Source organism: Podarcis raffonei, chromosome 1 (assembly GCF_027172205.1).
Source record: "Podarcis raffonei isolate rPodRaf1 chromosome 1, rPodRaf1.pri, whole genome shotgun sequence".
Taxonomy (NCBI): Eukaryota; Metazoa; Chordata; class Lepidosauria; order Squamata; family Lacertidae; genus Podarcis; species Podarcis raffonei.
This window is the reverse complement of record NC_070602.1, coordinates 124,822,982-124,847,671: the sequence shown is the minus strand read 5'-3', so window position 1 is coordinate 124,847,671 and position 24,690 is coordinate 124,822,982. Positions and strand designations below refer to the sequence as shown.

The 24,690-nt window shown below is 43.1% G+C and overlaps 2 protein-coding genes across 8 annotated transcripts in view; one reads left to right on the top strand and one right to left on the bottom strand.

Annotated features, from left to right (window-relative positions):
* Nucleotides 1-7,857, bottom strand: part of TRAK2 (trafficking kinesin protein 2) — a 37,444-nt gene extending 29,587 nt beyond the window's left edge. For 3 of the 4 annotated variants that reach the window (XM_053360795.1, XM_053360811.1, XM_053360821.1), the window contains exon 1: nt 7,672-7,857. The gene's annotated coding sequence lies outside the window, so the exon portion shown is untranslated. Of the gene's footprint in view, nt 1-5,407; nt 5,498-7,671 lie in introns of those variants that run through there. The other variant, XM_053360804.1, reaches the window with a different exon arrangement.
* Nucleotides 7,858-8,269: 412 nt separating this feature from the next.
* STRADB (STE20 related adaptor beta) lies at nt 8,270-24,442 on the top strand. 4 transcript variants are annotated; one of them, XM_053360842.1, is made up of 13 exons: nt 8,323-8,375; nt 9,737-9,777; nt 11,283-11,339; nt 12,919-12,999; nt 14,151-14,253; nt 16,019-16,140; nt 16,484-16,592; nt 17,702-17,825; nt 18,196-18,367; nt 20,067-20,171; nt 20,728-20,954; nt 22,091-22,133; nt 22,951-24,442. In XM_053360842.1, the coding sequence occupies exons 3-13, from the start codon at nt 11,328-11,330 to the stop codon at nt 23,098-23,100; spliced, it is 1,248 nt and encodes a 415-aa protein (XP_053216817.1). In that variant the 5' UTR covers nt 8,323-8,375; nt 9,737-9,777; nt 11,283-11,327; the 3' UTR covers nt 23,101-24,442. The 4 variants fall into 4 exon arrangements, with proteins under 4 accessions (XP_053216812.1, XP_053216820.1, XP_053216828.1 ...); XM_053360837.1 differs by lacking the exon at nt 9,737-9,777 and having other exon boundaries at nt 8,270-8,375; XM_053360845.1 differs by lacking the exons at nt 9,737-9,777; nt 22,091-22,133 and having other exon boundaries at nt 8,270-8,375; nt 22,951-23,129.
* Nucleotides 24,443-24,690: the final 248 nt, after the last annotated feature.

Here is a 24,690-nt window from a genome sequence, read left to right as displayed (position 1 = left end):
CTACTTTCAGACAGCTGTTGTGATGCATTCTGGCCTGCCTCTGGCCTTATTACTGTAATCCTGCTGAAAAGCTGTCAATACACTTCATATGTATGCTGTCTTCCAGTGATTAATTCTGAATATTTTAATCTGGAAAGTTCTTTAAATTTTTTATAACTTATAGAGGTCAATATTACAATTCAGGAAATTAGGAAACAGAAAGCTATTGATGCTGTTTATTCTGATAACTCAGTAGGTTATACCGCAGAAACTCCTCATCAGAATCTTAATTTCCCCCCCAATATGAATGTATCAACAATATATCAAAATCATGCAAATGATTGATTCTGTATCAACTAATGACATTTTGGACCAATTCATCAGGCTGAACTCTTGGTATGGACAGTTTTTTTCATGGTAGAGTATTTAAATACACCCGGATGCTGTTTGGTCTGGGGAAAACTTTATACAATCAAGCATACTGAAGTAGTAAACTGACCACAAATAGCTCAGTAAAGTCTATTTTTATACCGGTTGTTCAACAAGGAGGAGAATTTGCAAACATTCTTGACCTGTGGACGTTGCTTATGAGACTTCTCCCAGCAATGTTAAGGGATATTATACAAAAATGGCAGGTACAATTCATCCTTCAGTTCCAGCTTCGGAATACTGCCAAATGATCTATTATTAGTATTTTTACAGAGCTAGAAAGGCAGAGGGAGTGGGGGGACAAATCAGCAAACTGAAGTAGACATAGACAGTTTTTATAAACTAAACTTTGGACATGTGTTTTAAAAAGCCTCCTATGATGCAGCAGAAATAGACAGTGCACATTAGCAATGATGTCTAGGTTTTCTCCTGCACACAACAGCTTTGGATTTCCCTCATTCAGCTCTCTAAGTACAAATGATACAAGACAAATTTCGGAAGCTTAGCACAGCAAAGAGCGCCAGTATCTTCTGAATAATGCATCAGTGATTCATGAAACCTACTGGAGCAAAGGTGAACTACTTTGGCAAAATGTCTTGAGGAAGTCATACAGTAAGTTCAACTAGGAGTCCTTAGCCACAATGCTTCTGTTTAAAACCATTTTTCACTTATTTTAGGGAACTAATTGATTGGAATATCTGCTCATATATCCTTCACTGCCAACCTGCACTTATGATCAGTGTCGAGACTGAGGTGAGGGGCAAACCTTCATAAAATAACATTTAAACTGCAATCTTAAACTAGCTTACATGGGAACGAACGCTTACATGAGAACAGTGTGGCTTATTTCTGAGCACTGCATAGGACAACGCTGTTAGTACATAGGCCAAACACATTGAAGCACATAATGCTGACAAATATTGAGGCAACATTTATCACAGGAAATACCTGCTGCTTATCAAACACCATGGCTATTTGCAGACTCCCTCTATTGTGCTAAGCTATTTTTACTCTTTGTCAAAGTCCAACTCTTCAAAATAGCAGTCGAACAGCAAACGTTCCAATTCTAAACAGTCAAGAAAATTGTATGCCATTACTATCTGAACAGTTTATTTGCCAGATAAAGAAGTGCAACACTAGATTTATTTATTTTTTTACATATCAAAATGTACCTATAGCCTAGTGAAGACCTAATGATAACAGAGTAGTGCACTGGCAAGGAAAGAGAGTAAAAGGTAAAGAAACCCCTGACCATCAGGTCCAGTTGTGACTGACTCTGGGGTTGCGGCGCTCATCTCGCTTTATTGGCCAAGGAAGCCAGCGTACAGCTTCCGGGTCATGTGGCCAGAATGACTAAGGCACTTCTGGCGAACCAGAGCAGTGCACGGAAATGCCGTTTACCTTCCCGCCAGAGTGGTACCTATTTATCTACTTGTACTTTGACATGCTTTCAAACTGCTAGGTTGGCAGGAGCTGGGACCGAGCAATGGGAGCTCACCCCGTCGCAGGGATTCAAACCGCCGACCTTCTGATTGGCAAGTCCTAGGCTCTGTGGTTTAACCCACAGCGCCACCTGCCCTAGGTAATATTATGTAATTTACTGAAGTCTATTTATACATAGTTTATTGAAGTTTCATTCCAACCTTCCTCTGTGGAGCTCAGGGGGACATACATGGAACCTTCCCCAAGTGCCCCATGCTTTTATGATGGAAGAACTTGAACATTGGTGTTTCTCGTGCACTGGGTGTATTGGCAAAGATCACTGATGCAACTTATCAGAACTATTCAAACAGCACCAAAATAATTCTCAGAAAAGGAAAGCATTCAATAAATTATGCACCAAATAAGCACATCTAGTATATAATTCCAAACACTCTTTTAGGCTTTCCAAGTAAGTCTCTTTTAAAAGACTTTCAAACATCTCTTACGGTCAACTTTATATCTGTCATACTTTGAAACATGACAAGTGCCGTAATCTGGATATATTTCTACTTGTAACCATAAACTTTCTGTTCAAACAGTACAACTCAATCATATAAAGAGCTCTTCAACATTTAATAAGCCTGCAGCAATAACACTAACTTTACACAGCCTGCTTGGTTTCATTCTTTTGCCTCCAGCTGGGACTGATGCCACCCAGGGGGACATGCAACATGATAATGCTGTTTCTTAAATACAGTAATGGAGGTTTTTTTTGGGGGGGGGGGAATTCTCTGAAGAAATATTAAACTGGCTAAATCCTACGTGCACCTTTATGGGATAACATCAACATTCACCTGACTAGGCAGTAACTGACACATTTCCATAAGCACACTCTTCTGAATCTACTATAATTACTGCCTCTGCTATATATTATATACAGTATACTTTAGTAGCATCTTGACCAGTGGCGTAGCGTGGGGGGTGCAGGGGGGGCCGGGCGCACCGGGCGCAACATCTGGGGGGGGCGTGCTCGCCGCCTCCGGAGTCGCTGAAGAGCCTCGGGCGCAGGCTGTAGCAGAGCCCCATGCCTCGTGGAACCGACGAGCTGGCAGCGGCTCTCAGCGCGGGCCGCGGAGGGCGCGCCAGGCAGCCCCTCCTCACCGACGGGCAGCGTTCGCCTGCGGGGCTCGGCCAGCGCGCTGGGCTGGCCGTGTGGAGTCGCCGAGGAGCCGCTGCCTGCCATGCTGCCCTGGCTGCTTCAGCCGCGTCGGACAGCCGGCTCGAGGCTCCTTCCGGCCGGGTCTCCCGACGGGGCGCTGCGGGCAAAGGCTCCGGCACCAAGCGCCACGCCGCCCAGGCTCGGGTCGCTGTCTGGACGCGCGCAGCCCGCCAAACGCGCCACCGGCGGTGAATGAAGCGCCCAGCCGGAGCCACCTGTGCTCTAGTGCCTGCGCGCCAAGACCGTCCACCTGCCCCGACGGGGGCTGCCCACCCGCGTCGGAGGCCGGCCGACGCACTGGCCCCAGAGCTGCCCCCTCCCCGCGCCAGAAAGAAGCCGCGTCGGGGCTAGCCGGGCCGGGGAGGGAGACCGAGAAGGCTGCGCTGCGACGCCCAAAGACGCGCGTCTTGGCGCAAAGGGGCCCGCGGCACCCAGACGCGGAAGGGACCCTCTCCCCCTGATCCGCCACTGAACTGCAATTCCCAGCTCCCTTGGCAAATCCCAGCCCCCCAGATGCTTTATTTGAGGCAGGGGTCCTTTAATTGCAAATACAACACCACGGAGGGCAGTAGTCACCACGAAGTTTGCCCCAGAGTAGAGCTGTCAGTATTAATGACCATGGTTAGGGGTTAGGGGGCGCAAATTACTTGCCTTGCCCCGGGTTAGGGGGCGCAAATTACTTGCCTTGCCCCGGGTGCTGACAACCCACGCTACGCCGCTGACTATTGTGCTGCTTATTCTCCCTTAACTGTGCAAATGACGCTGTAAAATAAATGGGGAGCTTAATGCAAGCAGGTAAAATGGATGGGAGAGGAATTACTATGGAGGCTTAATGGAATAAGGAATAATGTATGAGCAGAGCAGAATGAATATGGGGGCTTAATGGAACCGGATCTGGTGGAATTCGTTTAAATATATGCAATAAATGCAGGGTTGTTTTTTATTTTTTCCAAATTATGAGAAATTTTCTCCTGCTGGGCATGCCATCTGCTATTTTCACCTTGAGCAAGAAAAACAGACACAGTTATCTCATTAGGAATACGTACTGTATATGTATTGTACAATGCCATGCACTGTATCCAAAATAGTCAACTGTAAGTTTCAATGTAATTTTTTGGTACTGACAAACAAAAAGCATTAAGTTTCCACTTCGGCCACAGTCATTTTTACAGCTTGGCCACAGCTACTATACCATGCGATTCTCAGTAGATACATTGGTCAATGCATCCCTTGACCCAAAAAACGTCAAGCACCCCCACTGCAGAAACATTGATCATTACTGCTGTTACGTTGCAATCAGCTTTAAATAACTTTGTATCAAGCAATGGCTGCATTCTCCCATCATGGTAAACCATGGTTTACCATAAATACCCACATCACTCCCATTTGGATTCCACATCCCCCACGAGTGGCAGCCACAAATCATAATCCTTAGCTAAGTGTTGAATCTGTAACAGGGATTATAGTATGTTTTGCACCAACAAACAACAATCTGAAGCCAAGGTCTATTTCTGGCTTACTAACTGTGGCTTATTGGAATGAAATAAACAATTACCCCACATTTCAGATGCAATGCTAAGCCAAGGATCATGGATTGCTGCTCCAGCTCACCAACAGGAAAGACCAAAGCAGGGGTTATCTGCACGTTCACCGTAAGCAATTAACAACTGATTTCATCTATCCATGGGCAAGTATTTTATTCAAATATATATGCCCAGTGAAAAGCCCATCAGTAAATTATCTGATTGCAGCCAATATGATTAGAAACCCTCAAAATTACATAATTATGGGTGTATTTGCCACTGCTACATTTGGCTGCTTACAAAAGAGGAGGCACCTGAATCTTTATCATAATTTACAAATTATATATTCCTTCGCAGCAGCCATGTGTATTACGATGGATGTTTGAAGAAGAGACATGAAGACCCATGTTTCATCAATCCTTACAGCATTTAGATGGGGGTGTCGATAGGCATTTTGATCCCCTTGTTTTCTTTTTTATCTCAGAAAAAAACAATAAATATTTCAAGTATTAGGAGCACAATTCTTCCCTGTGTCAGCACCAATGAGGTAAAGCATCATGCCACATGTATTTGTTATTGATTTTGAAACAAATAAACTTAATAATTAAAGCACAGTGCGTGCTAAGAATAGGTTGTGCAGGGAAGCAAATTTAGAATTTGGAACTCAAAAGACATATACACAGACACAGCACTGTCACAGTATATTAGCCTCTGACTAATACTTGTTTGCCTTTTAAATAGCTTCAGACATAAATCACGGAGGTCAAACTTTGACAGGACTACTGTATTGCTGGAGGATGTATACAGAAGAGAGATGCAGGGCTTCAAAACTCACCCACAGTCAGTTATGTTAACAAGATTATCAGTGCTTCCCCAGGGGGTACTCAAGGGTATGTAGTACCTGCACCTCTTTTTTGGGTTGTTAAAAAGTGTGGCAATTACTGTAACAACTTCATGATGAGTACGACACCTATTTTTCGGGGGGGGGGGAGCACTAAAGATTAGAAAGCTGGAACAAATAACAATAATAAAACAAAACAGCCCCTTTATGTATTTTCAGAAGCCCTGCTTTTATACTCCTGTTACAAAAACAAAGGCTTGTGATGCATTTGTACATTATATGCAATGAAAAAGCCTCTAGCATTTTAAACAAAGGCAACTGTAATATAGTTATCCAAAAGGTGCTAAAATAGCCTTATAGACCCAAGCTGCTCTCACTGACACACACACACACAGAGGGGGGGGGGGGAGAGAGAGAGAGAGAGAGAGAGAGAGAGAGGCTTGACAACAGATTCCACTGAGGTCATCCAGAAAGGAGAAAGAGACTATTATTTCCATTCTGGAAGGAAGCAGAAAGGAGAGAAAAAAAGTGGGGAGCTGACTAATAGCATGGAGTAGTGGTTAAGTGTGGATGGACTAGGACCTGAGACTGGGAAGCTACAATTTGAATCCTGACTTGACCATGAAACTCACAAGTTGGCCTTGGGCCAATCACTGCCTCTCAGTCTAACCTACCACACAAGGTAGTTGCAGGGATTAAACGGGGAAACGGAGACACATGCATGCCGCCTTGAGCTCCTTGGGTCAAAAGGCGGGATATAAATGCAATGAACAAGAAATAAACAAATAGCCAATGACTGACTAGGCGGACTCCTATACTTAAGGTAAAGGGACCCCTGAACATTAGGTCCAGTCACGGACGACTCTGGGGTTGCAGCGCTCATCTTGCTTTATTGGCCAAGGGAGCCGGCATACAGCTTACGGGTCATGTGGTCAGCATGACTAAGCCGCTTCTGGCAAACCAGAGCAGCGCACGGAAACGCCGTTTACCTTCCCGCCGGAGCGGTATCTATTTATCTACAGTGGTACCTCTGGTTACGTACTTAATTCGTTCCAGAGGTCCGTTCTTAACCTGAAACTGTTCTCAACCTAAGGTACCACTTTAGCTAATGGGGTCTCCAGCTGCTGCCACGCCGCCAGAGCACGATTTCTGTTCTCATCCTGAAGCAAAGTTCTTAACCCGAGGTATTATTTCTGTGTTAGTGGAGTCTGTATCCTGAAGCGTATGTAACCTGAGGTACCACTGTACTTGCACTTCGATGTGCTTTCGAACTGCTAGGTTGGCAGGAGCAGGGACCGAGCCACGGGAGCACCACCCGTGTCCCTTATACTCCTATACTTAAAGGTAAAGGGACTCCTGACCATTAGGTCCAGTCGTGACCGACTCTGGGGTTGTGGCGCTCATCTCGCTTTATTGGCCGAGGGAGCCGGTTTACAGCTTCCAGGTCATGTGGCCAGCATGACTGGCGAACCAGAGCAGCGCACGGAAACGCCGTTTACCTTCCCGCCGGAGCAGTACCTATTTATCTACTTGCACTTTGACGTGCTTTTGAACTGCTAGGTTGGCAGGAGCAGGGACCGAGCAACGGGAGCTCACCCCATTGCGGGTATTTGAACCACCGACCTTCTGATCTAGTCCTAGGCTCTGTGGTTTAACCCACAGCACCACCCGCGTCCCTTATACTCCTATATTTAGGGGAGGGCAATAAACACCAACAGATGCTGCTCCGTGCTTGGTGTTTGGGCACCACTGTCCTCCAAGAAAGGGCATCTGCTGCATTACCTCCCCCCCTCCCCAAGTCTCTTTTTCTTTCGGGGCAAATTATGGATATTTCTCGGTGGGAAGGAGGGGGGTAAAAAAAAGAAAAGAAGGAAGCGAAGGAAGTCTCAGGTGAGAGAAAGGGGAGGAGAAAGGAAGGAAGGATGGAGGAGAGAAAGAGAGAGAGAGAGAGAGAGAGAGAGAAAGAAAGAAAGAAAGGAGAGAGGGAGGCAACATTGGGGAGGAGAAAGGAGGAGCGAGGCGGGGTAAGATGCTCCCGCTCCCCCGGGGTAATATCCCCACAGGGTTCCTAGCACTTACTTCGGAGTAGACATGCACAACGTCCGGCTGTAGGAAGGAAGAAGGAAGGAAGGAAGGGCTGACTTGGGAGAAATGGAGGCTAAAGAGGAGGAAGAAGGGAGATGGCCAGGGGGACCAGGGATGAGGGGGCGAATGCAGCGCTTGCCATGCCGTCTCTTTCCCCCCACTTGCCCCCTTACCAGCTCCAGGCTTGGGCTCCTTTCCAGCCCCACGCTCCGGCCACAGGCGACAATTGTGCAGCCGCCTCCTCAGCTCCCTCTTTCGGAGCGCTGGCGCCCAAGTGGAGCAACGTGCGGGGGGGGGGAGGAGGAGCGGGAGGCGGCCACAAACTCGGTCACAAGATGGAGGCAGAAAGCACCGCTCGGCCTCAGCGGCGGCGACTTCCCCCGGCCGCCTTTCAAACTACGCTTCCCGTCATGCAACGGTGGAGAAAGACGGCGTTCCCATCTCTCCCCGTTTCGAAACCTCGCTCCGCCTGAGGAGAAATGCTGCCGCGGTGCATTTCGGGACTGGTAGTCCCGCGGGGGGCGGCAACCCTGAGTTCACTCGCAGGCTGCGTTCACGGAGAGGGGCGGGGCCTACAGTTCGAGTCCGCCTCAGGCTGGCCGAGGGAGGCGGGCGAGGGGCTGAGGTGATTTTTCCTCCCCCGGTTTGTCTGAGGAGAAACGCTGCGCTGTCCGCGGCCTCTTGGGCAACGGGCGGCAGCCTCTGTTTCTGGGCTCCCTCGGGGGGGGGCGGCCCGAGCCTGACAGACGGTGTGAGGTGCCGGGCGCGGGCGGAGGGAGGCGAGGCCAGCGGGGAAGGACCGACCCCCCCCCGGTCAGGACAAGTTTGGGTCTCCTCAGGAGTAAGGCCCGCTGGGCCTGGCGGGGCTTGCTTCCAGGTAAAAAAGCGCGCGCGCGCGCGCGGCGGCGCCGTAGTAGCTACCAGGTCCGGTTCGGTTGCAAAAAAGGGACCGTTATTGTTATCGTTTCGATTGTATGTTTATTTTTGTGTTGCAGTGGGAGGGGGGTTGCCCCGCGTTGTCGCCTCTCTCTCTCTCCGCGGCGGGGAGAAAATAGATCCTCGCTCATGCAAACATAACACTTCCACTGACCCTGAACTTTTTGCAACACTTTTGGGGGGGGTTGAAGGTCCCGCTCCGTTTCGATATCGTGAGGGTGGCGGGGTTTAATAATAATAGTAATATTTTTAAAGCATTTATTAATTTTCCAATAAGAACATCCAATTAACATATTAAATCAAATCTAATAAAAATAAATAACTTTTAAAAAGTCCAATTGTCTTCCAAATTGTAATAATTTTTTGTTTTGGCTTCCCACGGTCTGAATTCCAAAGCGCTTTCAACATCATAGTCCTGCCTCTCATCATCATCATCAGTGTTTTTCATATTTCCATATCGCGATTTTATCCTCCACGTTTTGTCTCTGGCTCTGTGATCCTAATTCATGTCAGAAAACAGATACTTTTTTTTCTATGGAGTGCAGATTTGTCCATATATTGTACTCTTTTAGCTGTTTTTGTTTTTCATCGCACCACTTCATTTAATTGCATCCATTCCAGACTTCTGTCCAGCTCTTTATTATTAATAATAATTTTTTTAAAAAATATTTATACCCCGCCCTCCCCAGCCAAGACCGGGCTCAGGGCGGCTAACACCAGGTATAAAAACAATGGATTAAAATACAACTTAAAAACAAGATTAAAATACAACATTAAAATACAGCCTCATTTCAGTAGAAATTCAAATCCAGGAAGGATGGGAAGGTAGGACTGCAGAGGAGCTGCCACCTTTGTTCTGGCAAAATACGGGGAGGGGCAGTTGGGGGGTGAGGGCGATTCCCCCTAATAATAATAATAATCTGGTGCTAAAGTGAATTCAAATTAATCCATTACAAGCAAGAATGTTACTGGCCCAAAAATGGAAAAAGAAGTCCCAGTGAAAGAAGAATGGATACAAAAACCTATGGAAAATGCAGAAGTTGTGAAACTTACCGGAAAAATAAGAAATCAAGACAAACTTTTTATAAAAGAATGGAAATGGTTTATTGAGTACAAACAACTGTAAACAGATAAGGACATGGGCAGGATTATTGTAATAACCTGCAGTTTTATAAGAGCATGCAGAAAGAGGGGGAAGGAAGTCGAGTTTTGAAATGTTATAGTGGTTGTGAAATTACTGACATGTATAAATTTGAAAATCATAAATAGAAATAAAAGAAAAACACACACAATCTATTGCAGCCCAACAGGATGGCCCCTCAGGAATTTGTCACACAGAGAGAGTGAGTTTGTAAATCTGTCTGTGTTTGGCTACCCAGAGCTTAAATGCATCACCTTTCACACACCCTTTCAAACACACATATTCCGAGAGGATCCCTAGCCTGGGGGGGGGGGAGAGGGGGGATGGGACAAAACTGTATCAGTACAGGAGAATTCTGTATATACAGCAGGTGGCAACTGTATGCACAACGCTACAAAGGAGGGAATTTACTGACTTATTCCAGATCAGCCTAACTGCAATCTCTCTGGAGTAAATTATCATTAGCATTTCAACGGGGCACATAATGTTTCTATATCCCATATGCAGCCAGATTTTGTGCATGCTGCTTGAAAAGTTAGCTGCATTCAAGCCTGTACGTTTAAGTATTTAAGTAAGACTTTAAGCCTGTACAGTGCATATAAGCAGGACTTGTAGCAGCTCTTTCTTTGCAGCATGGAAATTGCTAGGTAAATAATTGTTTGGAGGGCCCAAGCCAGTTCCATAAATATTATTTCAGTATTTAACAAGCATTTGATTTTTTATCAGTATTTTAAACGTGTTGGGTTCCCCCCCTATGTAAACTGCTTAGAGGCTTTTAAGTACCGTACTTTTTGCCCTATAGGACGCACCGTCCCATAAGGCGCACCTAGTTTTTTGGGGAGGAAATAAAGGGAAAAAAATTTATTTCCCCCCCCCCAGGCGTGGGGCTGCGGCGGGGGAAGCCCGAGCTTCCCCCAACCCCAGCCCCCAGAACAGGCAACTCTCCGCAAGCCGTGGGAGCCCAGCGCCGGGCTCCTGCGCCTTGCGGAGAGCTGCGCGAAGTCTGGGCACGCTGAGCTCAGCGCGCCCAGGCTTCAGCATGCAGGCAACTCTCCGCAAGACGCAGGAGCCCAGCACGGGCTCCCACGGCTTGCAGAGATCTGCGCGAAGCCTGGAGAGCGAGAGGGGTCGGTGCGCACCGACCCCTCTCGCTCTCCAGGCTTCAGCGAAAACCTGCATTCGCCCCATAGGACGCACACACATTTCCCCTTCATTTTTGGAGGGGAAAAAGTGTGTCCTATAGAGCGAAGAATACGGTACATAAGAAAAGCCTTGCTGGATCAAACCAATGTGGCATCCTGTTCCCACAGTGCTTTAGTTGAGATTCCTGCATTGCAGGGGGTTGGGTTAGATGACCCTTGGGGTCCCTTCCAACTACATAATTCTATGGTCAGCCAGAACCCCATGGGAAGCCCCAAAACACGGCTTAAGTGCAGTCTCCTCACTTGTGTTTTCCAGTAAGTGGTGTTCAGAGACATACCACCTCCACTACTGGAGGCAGCCAAGAATATTTAATTCTAACCTGACCAGCCATATGTAAAGCTGACTATGGGAGGAGCCTTATGAGAGTTTCATTCGTACATTGTTTATAGTCCAGACCTTCAGTGTGCTCAAGTCTGCATGCATGGTCAAAGGGAAGAAGAAAGACATCTTTGTTTGGTTACTGTTTGGGCTGAATGTAAACTTTATTTTGATATTCTTTTTCAGGGTAAATGGGTTTGCATGACATTTTCCATGAACTAAGGCAGTTCCATGTCTTGTTTGGTAAGCACATAATTTATTTTAACTTGCTTCCATTTTGTTTGGACTCTTCAATAACGTATCACAATGTTTGTAGCATGTTGCAGGTATACATCTGGTTTGTGTGCTTTAACAAACAAAAAAGAAAACAGCACAAAATAACTTTCCCATTACTACCTTTGGTTCCTTCACATTTCACTAAACATGCTAATTTTGAGAACTACAAAGTGAGAATGGGAAATGTGAGTTCTTCAAGTGTTGTCCATAGAGGGCACAACTCAGGCCTGCTCTGCTTCACTTTTATATGGGATATTCTTTGGGTTTTAAGAATGGGCTACTATGGATTCAATGTCTGCTTTTATATCTGCGCCTAAACATAGTGGCCCAAGTTTTGGCTCAAAAGCACACAGCTGCCAGGCTTCATTCAATACTGAAGACCTATAGGGAGATCTCTATTCTGTGATTGTATACAATTCCCAGTTCAACAAGGATTTGAGGCATCCCAGGTGTGCCTGTTTTTCGCATCATGCATATAATGTTCTCATTCAACTGGCAGCCTGCACCCCCCCCCTTTAATTTGAACTTTACCGAGCTGCAGATAATGTGGTAAGGAAAAGATCCAACATAAAATCATGTTATATCAACCGGATATACTGAAGTTTATTGTGTGGGTTGTGGTTGGTTTTTTTAATGTGGGGCTTTTCTGGGTAACATCTATTGCCACACACCCTACTTCCATTGGCAAGGTTCTTCTTGGTTGGCTGCTGTTGGGACCAGTCTTAACACCCATGTCCTTTTAATTTTTTTCAACATGTTGCTTTGTGCAAGTGTGGACTACTGTATTGGAAAGACTTGTATTGTGAAAATAAAAAATTGGCTGTGTACACAGGTAAACCAAAGCCTCTGCACATGCCTATAGTGGACCTCAGGTTTCTGGGACTCAGGGAAGGTGGGGAAGCACTAACTGAGGGGAGGGGACAACAACATAGTATGTGCATGGGAAACACCGAGATAGCATTCAGTTGAAAGCACTCATGTGGACAAAGATGCACATAAGTGCCCATGGAAAAATTGGATCTGAGTGACCCACACACAGTAACACTTTGGTGTATACACAGCCTATATGGACCATTGTTCAAAGAAGAGCCAAAGACTGCAATACAGTTGTACTTTGGAAGTTGAACAGAATCCGTTCTGGAAGTTTGTTCAACTTCCGAAACATTCGACTTCCAAATCATGGCTTCTGATTGGCTGCAGTAAGCTCCTGCAGCCAATCAGAATCCCTGTCGGATGTTTGGCTTCCAAAAGAACATTTGAAAATCAGAACACTCACTTCCGATTTTCGATCATTCAGCAGCCGGAACATTGGATTCCCAAGGCATTCGGGAGCCAAGGTACAACTGTAGATTATTTGGAGAAATCATACTTGGTCATGATTTTTCAAAATGGTGTTAATTGTCCAGAGATTCTGGATAGTCTGGGGTAGGTTTTTACTTTATTACTGTTTTATGAGGTTCCAGCTGCCCATCATTATAGGCCACCTGGTAACAAAGCTGTTAAAATATAATGGAGGGAACATTTATTGACTGTTATTCTTTTCAAGGACTGTTCCTGTATTCTACGGACACGAATTGAATCCATTGGAGCAGAAAAGCAATCAGAAGGCAGCAGCACTCAAGACTTGGTAAGAGAAAATGTATATTAACTTGACCTGTTTCACTAGTGTTAGTCCTAGTAAAATTATGTCTGCATTCTTGAAGCAGAGCTCGCACCATTTATTTTCTGCTGTCTTTGTTATGTTTCCAAATGGAAACACTTGGTACCTCTGTTCTCAGCAGAGAATAGTCATCAGCCCAGCAATAAGAAATAAGAGCCGGTTCCTCAGGGTGTTTTTGAGACAATTACATGGAGAGGCATATCCATTATAGATATATCTGAATTAAGGAGACCCACATTACTGCAATTCAGAATCCCTCACAGGGCTCCCGTCGCTAGCTAAGCCAAGCAGTTTTCTGCATGCAACATGAGAAATTTTCCCTTCCACAGCTGAGAATTTCTGGTGGACCATAGCAAGAGTACTTTGGATTGTGGAATTTGGATTGTAATTTGGATTGTGGAACCAGTTAATTTCTCTGCTTTGGTTTTATAGTGCTGCTGTTCCATGAGTTAGAATCATAGGGTTGTAGAGCTGGAAGGGACCACGGCTCATCTAGTCTAACACTCTGCAATGCAGGAATCTTTCACCCAACCTGGGGCTCAGACTCACAACCCTGAGATTAAGAATCTCATGCTCTACCAACTGGGCTATCTAGTTTTCCCAGTACACCGCTTTGCATATGTTTCTGGGAAAAGCAATTTATACATTTTAAAAATAAAATATATTAATTTGGCTGCATTTGCAAGTAGCAGCACATAAGTAACGCTGTAATGCTTGATGGACGGAAAGGCACTAAGTCAAGCAGCACATGGTATTGTAACTTGGCACAGTTCCTGAATATAATAGAAGTGGAAATACAATGGAAAAACATGGTATATGGTTTTTACTGTCTGGTATAGTAGGAAATGCAGTATTTAATTTTCTTACTCTTATTTCTCATATGCTGTGTGGGATGAAGTCTCCTTTATGACATCTATAGTAACTAATTCACCCTCTGACACCAAAAGCAATGGCAATAGAAAAAGACTTTGTCATGCTTCTGGAAGATGTATAGGCTGGCAGGTCTGCAAAATTAACATGAAGTTACACTGTTCACTGCAATTTTATACAATAAAAGAGTGTGTGTGTGTGTGTGTGTGTGTGTGTGTGTGTGTGTGTACATCTTTTTTTCTATTCAGACAGATGAACCTGCTTTATATTGGGGACAATCGGCTCAAAGAGGAGATGAAGAAATATCATGGTCCTCGGATGTATCCCATTATGATATCCAGGTGGAAATAGGTAACTGACTAGTTTGTAATCTGGGACGCGGGTGGCGCTGTGGGTAAAACCTCAGCGCCTAGGACTTGCTGATCGCAAGGTCGGCGGTTCGAATCCCCGCGGTGAGGTGAGCTCCCGTCGTTCGGTCCCAGCTCCTGCCCACCTAGCAGTTCGAAAGCACCCCTAAGTGCAAGTAGATAAATAGGTACCGCTTTATAGCGGGAAGGTAAACGGTGTTTCCGTGTGCGGCGCTGGTGCTGGCTCACCAGATGCCGCTTAGTCACGCTGGCCACGTGACCCAGAAGTGTCTACGGACAGCGCTGGCTCCCGGCCTCTTGAGCGAGATGAGCGCGCAACCCTAGAGTCGGACACGACTGCCCCGTACGGGCAGGGGTACCTAGTTTGTAATCTGAAATAAGCTATTTCCTATTTTTATAATTGAAAGGGTTTTTACTCCATTCTTCAGCTGAAAAAAGGCTTATAGGGAGGGTGATTTACAAGTCCCTTATCTTCCTACCTTGTCTGGTTGAAAGATCTTTAGAAAACTGGACAGTATTGTTTCCTGGTGTGAAAATCCAGTGTTTTGCCAATGTTTGGCCAATACATTTGAGTCATACAACATTTTTAATTGATCTTAATATTTGCTTGTTCTGTTCCATGACTGCTTGTTTTCTTTGTGATTAAAATATCAGGCATCAGTGCCCTTTTGAAACATAGTAGCTGCAGTGGTGTAAGTGATGACTTCCTCTTCCAAAGATGCTGCAGACTGCTACCCTGTTCTCTCTCTGTCTCTTAGCCAGGGAATGCCTCTAGCCCCTTCTTTTTACCTGAGGAAGGTGCAACTTTGCATTGTCCTCTGATGAAAATCTATTCATTGCCATGTGGGAAGGTTCATGGGAATGTTCTCATTTTGAAGCAGCGCAACACAAGTGCCTTTGCGTTTTAATGGCCAACCTAATGTTAGTTGCTGCCAATGGTTACTCTGGGACTGATGGGAGGGTACCACTTGTGGCACTGTGAGGCAGAAGCCTATTTTCAAATTGATTTGAATTGATTTTCTTATTCAATCCCCAGTTTGCTCTTCTGCCAACACTTTCTTTTAATGTGTTTCACATGTTGTGTATATACTGTCCATTGCTGTGCTTTCCTGTATGCAAGCTAAAGAGTATTGCTACCCTTTTGAATATATCAATCTTTGTCCTTTTGACTATATTAGTCTTTGTCATTTAGCACTCAGCTTGACCTTGTAAAAATTATTTGATGGCACTTGGTAGCTGTTCCTTGGTTTCTGATAAATTAGCTCCTAGACATAGAATCTACAGTGGTACCTCGGGTTACATACGCTTCAGGTTACATACGCTTCAAGTTACAGACTACATACACTAACCCAGAAATATTACCTCAGGTTAAGAACTTTGCTTCAAGATGAGAACAGAAATCGTGCTCCAGCGGCAGCAGGAGGCCCCATTAGCTAAAGTGGTGCTTCAGGTTAAGAACAGTTTCAGCTTAAGAACGGACCTCCAGAACGAATTAAGTTCTTAACCGGGTACCACTGTATTCCAAAACCCTGTGATAGTTGAGCTACGTCAAAGCCAGACTTGCAGCAGTGTCTTTTTTGGTTGCTCAGACTAGCTGTTTCCTTATGTGCAGTTTCAGAACAGCTTTTTCTTCATAATCTGCCAGTATTTGCCTTGAATATTGGGATTGTACAAATGCTAAATGATAAAGCAGTAACTAAGAAACATTGCAAAGTTGTTAAAGTGATCAACTTCTGTTTTGCTAATAGGAAGGGGATGCAGCAACTTAACTTCAATCTACCTCGCGCGTCATATCCCTACAGGAACACTGGTGGCTGTAAGGATTACAGATCTGGAAAGATGTTCTGAAGAACACTTGAAAGCTTTACAAGTAAAACAGATGTTTTAACATTTTAAATATTTATGAAGTTAACATGTAAAAGGAGAGGTGATTTTTAAACTTTATACAAAGTGCTTAAAAATGAAGACCCTTTGAAGTTGCCAGGTTATTAAAAAGAAAAGTACTTCTAGATATGCTAATAATTCCAGAAAACTTGTGATTAGATGCAGGGACAGCTTTCTCAAATTGCATCTCTGGCATTGTGCAACAATCCAAAAATCTATTCATTTCTGATTCAGGGATTGTCTTCAGAGTAGCAGTAGGCTGTGGCTAAGGGTTTATGGACTGTTCCATTGCCCTTTTAAATAATTAAAACATGTATTCTTTCATCTAGAATGAGGTGGTTTTATCCCATTCCTTTCGACACCCCAATATCATGACTCTTTGGGCAGTGTTCACTGCTGGAAGCTGGCTTTGGGTTATTTCTCCTTTCATGGCCTACTGTAAGTATTCTGTTGGGGAAAGCTACACATTAATTGAATTATCTCTGTACGGGCTCATTAAGGATTGTGTCCACTGCATTGCAAACGGACTTCCACTCATGCAGCAGGGCTCTCCTTTCGTCTCTTCATCCCTGCAGTCCACCCCCCCCCAAAAAAAAATCCACTCCAGAGGATCTTCCAACCCTCTGAAGCAGATTTTGAGGGTACATGAGGTGCTCCAGGAAGCAGGAGAGAATGGGAAATATCTGTTGTGACAGTGGGAATCTATTCTGCTCATGCAGTTGCGGTTTTGGATGCAACTGTGTTTAGTTTACATACCATGCATTTGAGCTATCAAACTTAAGAGCAGCTTGCTTCTTTATTGAAAAGTACGTATATATTGCTTAGTATTTTTAAAGCCTGTACCTGTTGCACGTTGACAAGATGTAAGTCAAGGATGGGATAGACCAGTTGTGGGGAACCTCCTGCCTTGCAGTCCTTATTAGGCCCAGTATGGTTTCCAGCTTGGCCCACAAGGCCATTTCTTCCAAAGTATATGTGATGTCCGGAGTAGGGTAGGCAAGGACATTGTTCCTTTGTACCATATGGGAGCTTAATGTGAGCTCCCAGTTGTTTTTCTGCAAGTGCCTTGTCTGTAGGCCACACTGTGCCTGTAAACAGACATCAGTGGTTACTATAAGCCCCTTTGAACTTTGACAGCACCACAGGGCAATGGAATTAAGAATCTGGCCCACTGGCCAGATTCACTTCTCTACACATGAGGCAGCTTCTTCCTTTAATGCATGCCTCTTTTAAGCAGTGGGGCTACCTCAATAAAGAGGAAAGGGAGAAATGGGCTGTTTTGTAAAAAGCTGTATCATTCAGGCCTACTCTTGAGTCCACAGGCAAATTGTGTGGCAATATTTTTAGGAGCAGCACTGATCAATACAAAAAGAGCATTTCCAATATCCTTCATAATATTCAAAATTGTTCTTTGAACCTACATAGTTGTACACTATGTAGCAGCGGGATCAGATTTATGTGTTACACCTTTCTGAATTATGTCAGCTCTGCTTTCATTGCATAAATAACGTTTTGACTTGCTAGCAAGTTACATGCACCTTTTCTAGGTTCAGCCAGCCATCTACTGAGGACTTACTTTCCTGAAGGCATGAGCGAAGTGTTGATAGGAAATATCCTGTTTGGAGCAATCAGCGGGTTAAACTACATGCACCAACATGGCTACATTCACAGGTAATGTGTAGAGAGGTTTTTAAGAAAATGACAGGCGATTGGGACCAAGGGTAAATGGGAAGACCAGAGTCCCCATATCTGTTCTATTTGGGTGACTTGAGATTTTTGAAACGGTTGAGTTGGCACAAGGCACTCTTTGCTCTGTGGTGACCGTATCTTCATGCACCATCATTCACCTGGCATTACAGTATTCCTACACTGCAGTCAAGAGCAACTCAAGACACAATGTACATCTCCATTATGCATGATACACTCACTTTCTTATGCAATGTAGGGTAATGACTCTTCATATGAACAATCCTGTATAATGTGTGTTAGAATCTTGTTTTTCTCTTAATCTTACTAAACCATCACTTGTTATGTTTTTCAGAAGTATTAAAGCTAGCCATATACTGATTTCAGGGGATGGCCTGGTGTATCTTTCTGGATTAAACCATCTTTGCAGCCTAGTGAGCAGTGGAAAACGGTTAAAAGCTGTGTATGACTTCCCCCAGTTCAGTGCATCAATGCTTCCCTGGCTGAGTCCTGAACTACTGAGACAGGTCAGTATATGATGCAGTTCACTGTGGCTGAGCAGTCGTGCAGAAAATACGTATTGGCACAGATTGCATCTAAGAAATGTCTATAAAGAACTCTAATTATGCATTATAAAAGCTAATATTAATTACTTAACGTCCTCCTTTTTATTATTAACATTTGACATCTCAGTGTTCTATATAACACTATAATTAAATACATGCATTTCACATTATTTGAAAAGTTATGGATAATGTGAAAGGCATTGTTGTAGCCCTATAATTTATGTTGAAATGTGAAATTATTTTTGCCAATTATTACTGAAATTAAGTGGAATGGTTTTGCACATCCATACATGATGAAATGCTACCTCTTAATCAACCATATCTTCCTTGTAGGAGCTGTAACAATTATTCTAACTCCTAAATTTTTGTAAATATTTCCATCCCTCTCAATTCCTCACATTATTGGGAGGAATGCTGGAGTGAACTAGAACCATTAAGCTGGAGGTCTGATTTCTGTCTACTTCTATAGTTATTACTTGAGATTTTAAAGAACATTAAATGATCAGGCCTTAGTAGAATATCAAGGATTATATAATGATGAATGAGAAATTAGAAACTTAGGTCTAAGCATACAGCTATATCTGGTTTGGCATGACATGCACTTATATTACCAAGTTAAATATTACCAAGTTCTTAATGGATCTTGTTTGAGTGACCCAGATGAATAATTTACACACACCTACATATATATGCAGGAACTAATACCACAGATTACATGACAGTGGCTTTCATTACGGAAGTAGTCTCCTGGTCCACACAGCATGCAGGCTCCCAGAAAGGAGATTGTGGCCTTTTTGCTCCTTCCCAGTCATTTTGCTGCTGCACAGCTTGCTCCAGTTTAGCTTAGCATCTCTTCCAAACCTAGGCTTGTGGTTTAGCTCTCTCTTGACTAACCATAAGCCATAACCAAGATTTGTCCTATGACTGACAGCTCATGGTTTGTTCATGAGTCTAGGTTCAAACATGTTTTAGCATGGCACAGGAGCAAAATGACTGGGGAGAAAGTGAAAGAGTCATGATCTCTTCTGTAGTCAGTACATTTGCACTAAGCCTTACTGCAACTTGAAAACCAGGCCAGTATTTTCCCTGTTGCAGTTATTGATCACCAGCCTCTTTGTCTTGGCTTAACCCTATAAAGTACAACCCTTTCTCCCAGTTTAAACCACATCAAGTGGGTTCTGACTTCGTAATAAGCCTATGAAATGCAGCCTGGCAGAACTGGCACATAAATTAATTTCTAGCTTCGTACAGGTTTCAGGTATTTCAGTGTAAATATTTTTAACCTTGGTACCGATTTTCAGTATAAAACAACACTGAAGACCATAGCTGGTTTTTTTGGTGTTGATATTCCATTTTGCACATGAAGCCATTTGAAAGCAAGCTAAAGGTTGTATTATGAACTTGTTAAATGCAGCAAATACCATTTTTGTGAAGAAAAAATAGTGCAGTTGTGTTAAAACCAGTACTATACTCAAAGGACATAACGTTGTGTGCTTCAGGACTTGAATGTAGCAACAGGCTTACTTTTATTTAGATTGATAGTGTATCTTTTTTCAAAGAAAAAAACCCAACTTTTTATAGTTGAATATGCATGTTTATTTCAATTCATGGCATACTGGCATGTATTCAGCAGTTATCAATGCAGTCTCTCCTTCCATAGGATATGTATGGCTATAATGTGAAGTCTGACATCTATAGTGTGGGCATTACAGCATGTGAACTAGCTAATGGGCATGTACCTTTTCAGGATATACCTCGGACGCAGGTAAGGCACAAAAATCTCAAATTCTGATCGATAACAATGTCACGAAAAGAGAGGTGACAATTTTGAGGATCTCGAACACCTAGCTACCTAATGCAATAAGACTTCCTCTGTTGTGATATTTCTAAAATGTATGTGCTTCAGCACATTTGCAAACATCAAAATGCATCCTTTCTGGTGCTCTATTTTTAAAAAATGTTGCAAAGTGGTTCCGAAATGTTTACCTATTCAGGAAGCATTGTTTTGAATAGTGTTTGTGCCAAGTTTGTTACATGTTCCCTGACTGTCCAGTCTAAGAAGCATTGCCCTCACTCTGATTGGATTGTTTGCTCTTAGCTGGCTGTGTAGCTTTGTGACACTATAATATAATTGATTGGATTCAGAAGCAACATGAGATAGGGGAATGGCAGTGAACAGCTTTCATAAAAGGTGCACAATTTAGAATCATGCCCTCCCCAATATTTTCACTGAAAGTACCCCTACTGACCCAGAAATTAAACAGGTGTACATTTGAGGTGTACAGGTAGGGCTAAGACAGTCAACGGACATTTTCTTTCAGATGCTGCTGCAGAAGCTGAAAGGTCCCTCTTATTGTCCTTGGGCTATAAATACTTTTCCGCGTGGTGAATCCAGGATAAAAAATTCTCGATCAGGGATTGACTCTGGAATTGGTGAAAGTATGACACACACAATGACAAGTGAGAGATTGCAGACTCCACCAAAAACTTTCTCCCCAGCTTTCCATAACTTGATAGAACTCTGTTTGCAACAGGACCCAGAGAAAAGGTAAGGCTGTTAGAATTTAGTTGCTGCAGTTAATATTTGTATGGGGTTCAAAGAGCTTTCTAATTACTTGAAAACCTTGTTTTATACATGAGCTTGAAGTTATCAAGAACTTCCCTCTGTATATTTCATATAGATGCATGTCATAAACGTATATTTTGTTCACTCACAGTGCAAGTGGATATGTAATTTTTGGTGTGGATGCACCTAAAACTTTTAGTTGATTGGTAAGTGGGAAATATGGTCACGCTTTCCTTGCGTTTTAAAAGCTATTTTGGAAAATGTCAAAATGACCTTTTCTAACATAAGTATAGCTATATATTTAATCAGTTCAAGAGGCAGTTAATTGATTAAATTCTACAGTCAGTTGATAGTCCCAATTTTAAAAGATCCACATATTAGGAGCCGGAAGCTACACTTTGTGCAGGGTTTATGTTATTTTGAAAATGAGCAATTTTAACAAGTGGGGAGCTTATTTAAAATGGAATGCCTATGCTTGATTTTTCTTTCTATTGACTGACCCTGTAATATGGTCTGTGTGTGCGGTTTGGGAGCTGCACAGCAAGGGAAAAAACAATGCTATCCAGGGTTGTAAAGACTGCAGAGAGAATAATTGGGTGCACTCTTCCCACCTTAGATCAAATCTATGCTGCCAGGTGCCATAATAAAAGCGGCAGAGATAGCACAGGATAGTACGCACCCCGGAAATGATCTCTTTCAGCTTCTGCCTTCTGGAAGAAGGTATAGGGTTATAAAGGCCAGGACTAGCCGCCTGAGAAACAGTTTCTATGCAAATGCAATTCTGGTTCTAAACGCAGCATAAGGGGTCTCTATAGTATAGTGTATTTTAAAATGGGGTTTTAGAGTTTTTAGGGTTTTTTAATGTTTTATGTAGTTTTGTAGTAGTTTTATGTAGTTTTTATGTAGTCTTATGTAGTTTTGTGGTAGTTTTATGTAGTTTTGTAGTAGTTTTATGTAGTTTTTCAATTTCATTGTTTCTGCGTGGGACAATGACAATAAAGATATCATAATCGTAATCGTAATAGGCAACAAGAGAAGGGGAAGTTATTAACAGTACTAGCTAACTCCATTGGCAAAACTTAAAATATCTAAGTTCTGTTTTTCTTCCTGGGATCTAGGCCATCAGCAAGAGGTCTCCTGTCACATGCTTTTTTCAAGCAGGTGAGCTTGTTACAAATTATTAGATGTGTAAATTGCAGCTAAAGACCAAGGCTTTGATCGAGAAAATATTCGTGAACTGGGTACACAAGCTGCTCATAGCTGAACATGGCTGAAACTGTGGTGCCTATAGCTGGAAAGCAATGTATCTGGAGCAGTTTGATTGCAATTGGAGAACTACCGCAAGTGGGATTTGTGCACAATATGCTTGCAGAAGGGACACAATACAATTGCTTCTTGTACTACGTGGTAGACAGTGTTCTCATCAGCGATGGGGAATATCTGGCTGCAGGTGCTACAAATGAGCAAGGAACCTCTGGCCCTCAAATGTTCTCCACCCCTTTCTAGTGTCACTAATTCATTGAGCCTGGTTACTGATAGTTGCATGCCCTGAGAAAGTAAACCAGAGCTTTAGAATCTGAATTCTGTGCCTGTTGCAAGTTAATGAGCCTATGCAAATAAATTCACAATGGGGTTGCGGCGCTCATCTCGCTTTACTGGCAGAGGGAGCCGGCGTACAGCTTCCGGGTCATGTGGCCAGCATGACTAAGCCGCTTCTGGCGAAACCAGAGCAGCGCACAGAAACGGCGTTTACCTTCCCGCCGGAGTGGTACCTATTTATCTACTTGCACTTTGACGTGCTTTCAAACTGCTAGGTTGGCAGGAGCAGGGACCGAGCAACGGGAGCTCACCCCGTCACGGGGATTCGAACCACCGACCTTCTGATCGGCAAGCCCTAGGCTCTGTGGTTTAACCCACAGTGCCATCCACGTCCAAGCTCAAGTTCACTATTCCAAATCACTGTGTTCTCTCATTTCAGGTAAAAGAACAAACGAAGGGTTCCTTACTTTCACTGCTGCCTCCTGCCGTCCAACATGTCCAGCCACAGGTGCCAACAGTGTGTTCAGCAGCCATCTGTAAGACTGGATGCGTTTTGCCAAATGAGAGAGAGGTGTACTGGGAATTCTAAAGATACTAAACCATACCTCTGATATCTCTCTCTAGGAAAAAAATAATGTGATTTTTGTCGCTGCTTTTTCCTTTTCATGTTCAAAATACAAATATTAGTTATATACTTGAAAACGTTAAAATTTTTGTGCCAATACTTTATATGAGGAAAATTCTTCCAAAGTGATACTACAGAATGCAGTAACCCTCACTTCTTGAATTACCATAAATGTCTACATTTTCTCAAGCATCTCCCTTCCATTCTTACAACTGAATTGCAATGGTGCATATTTTAGCCTGGTATGGCATGTCTGATATATCTATGCCTTTACTGCCTCAGAAGTGTTAATCTAAAATACTATTTCCCTTCTCTCAGCTTGTGTGTGTGTATGTGTGTGTGTGTGTACTGTTCATCACATATATAAACTTCTTTAATGCCTATTCCTACTTTAAAAAATTGGTGTGCAAACCATTGTGAGCTTTGCACGCCACCTACCCTCCAACATTTGTTGGTGTAGCCATTAACTGAGGCCTGGAGAACAGCTGTGATCTTTAATGCAAGGTATCTTTTTAACAAAACCTAATCAAGGGAGAATAATTTGCATAACAGCAGTAAAACAGGAGTTTGAAACTACTTGATTATATTATTTATAAAGAGATTGCTTAATAGACCCGCAGCTCTAATTGGAATGGCACTGCCTTGGGCTCACATCTCACTAGCCTTTAAAAAGGCAACATCTCAAGTTGAATACTGTTGCACCAGCGAGGAAAAGGAATCTATGTGGCATACAGAAGACCCACTGAATGGAAGCATGGCTTTAATACTATGGCAATACATGACTGTTGGAGGTATACTGCTGCAAACACTATTCTAGGAAGCAAAAGATGCTTAAATGAGATGGGACTTATGCCTTGCATTTTGTCCTCTTTGTTGTGCCTTTCATTGAGACAGGAAAGAATTCCCAATTACAAACAAGAAGCAACAATATAAAGGCCAGACTGACAAGAAAGAGACCACTTTCTATTCTTGTTGCTCTAGTACTGTGAATGACTGACTGAACATGACCTTAACCAAAATTCTTGCTTTTTGTACAGCATATAATTTTGGGGACAGGGTTTTAAATACCGAGATATTTACAACTATATTTTATTAATGCACATTTTATTTGATCATGTAAAATAGACCTTAGCTTAATTTTTTTTAAAAAGTGTAACCTCACAAAGTTATATCAGATGTGATGTTATTAGCATCACAATTGTTCTTTTAAATAGGAAACTACTGAAGTAATTTTCATGTGTTTGCGATCTCTTGCCATCTCAACTCTGACAAATGTAACTGGAATAAAATGTACTTATTTCAAGAAGGCTCTCCAGTCATGCTTCTTCTAGTGGTATTTTTACTTCATACTTATAAGTCAGCTAAAACTAATTTTGAGACCAAATATCAAATTTAAACAATTAAATATATAACAATGCAGTAGTTGTTTTTTTAAAACTACTATATTATTACATATTTAATTGGTTAAAAAAAAAACCCTACTTGCATGACACTTATTTCCTACAGATTTGTCAAGATATATATGATTGCTGCCAGTGCCACTGTGAGGATAAA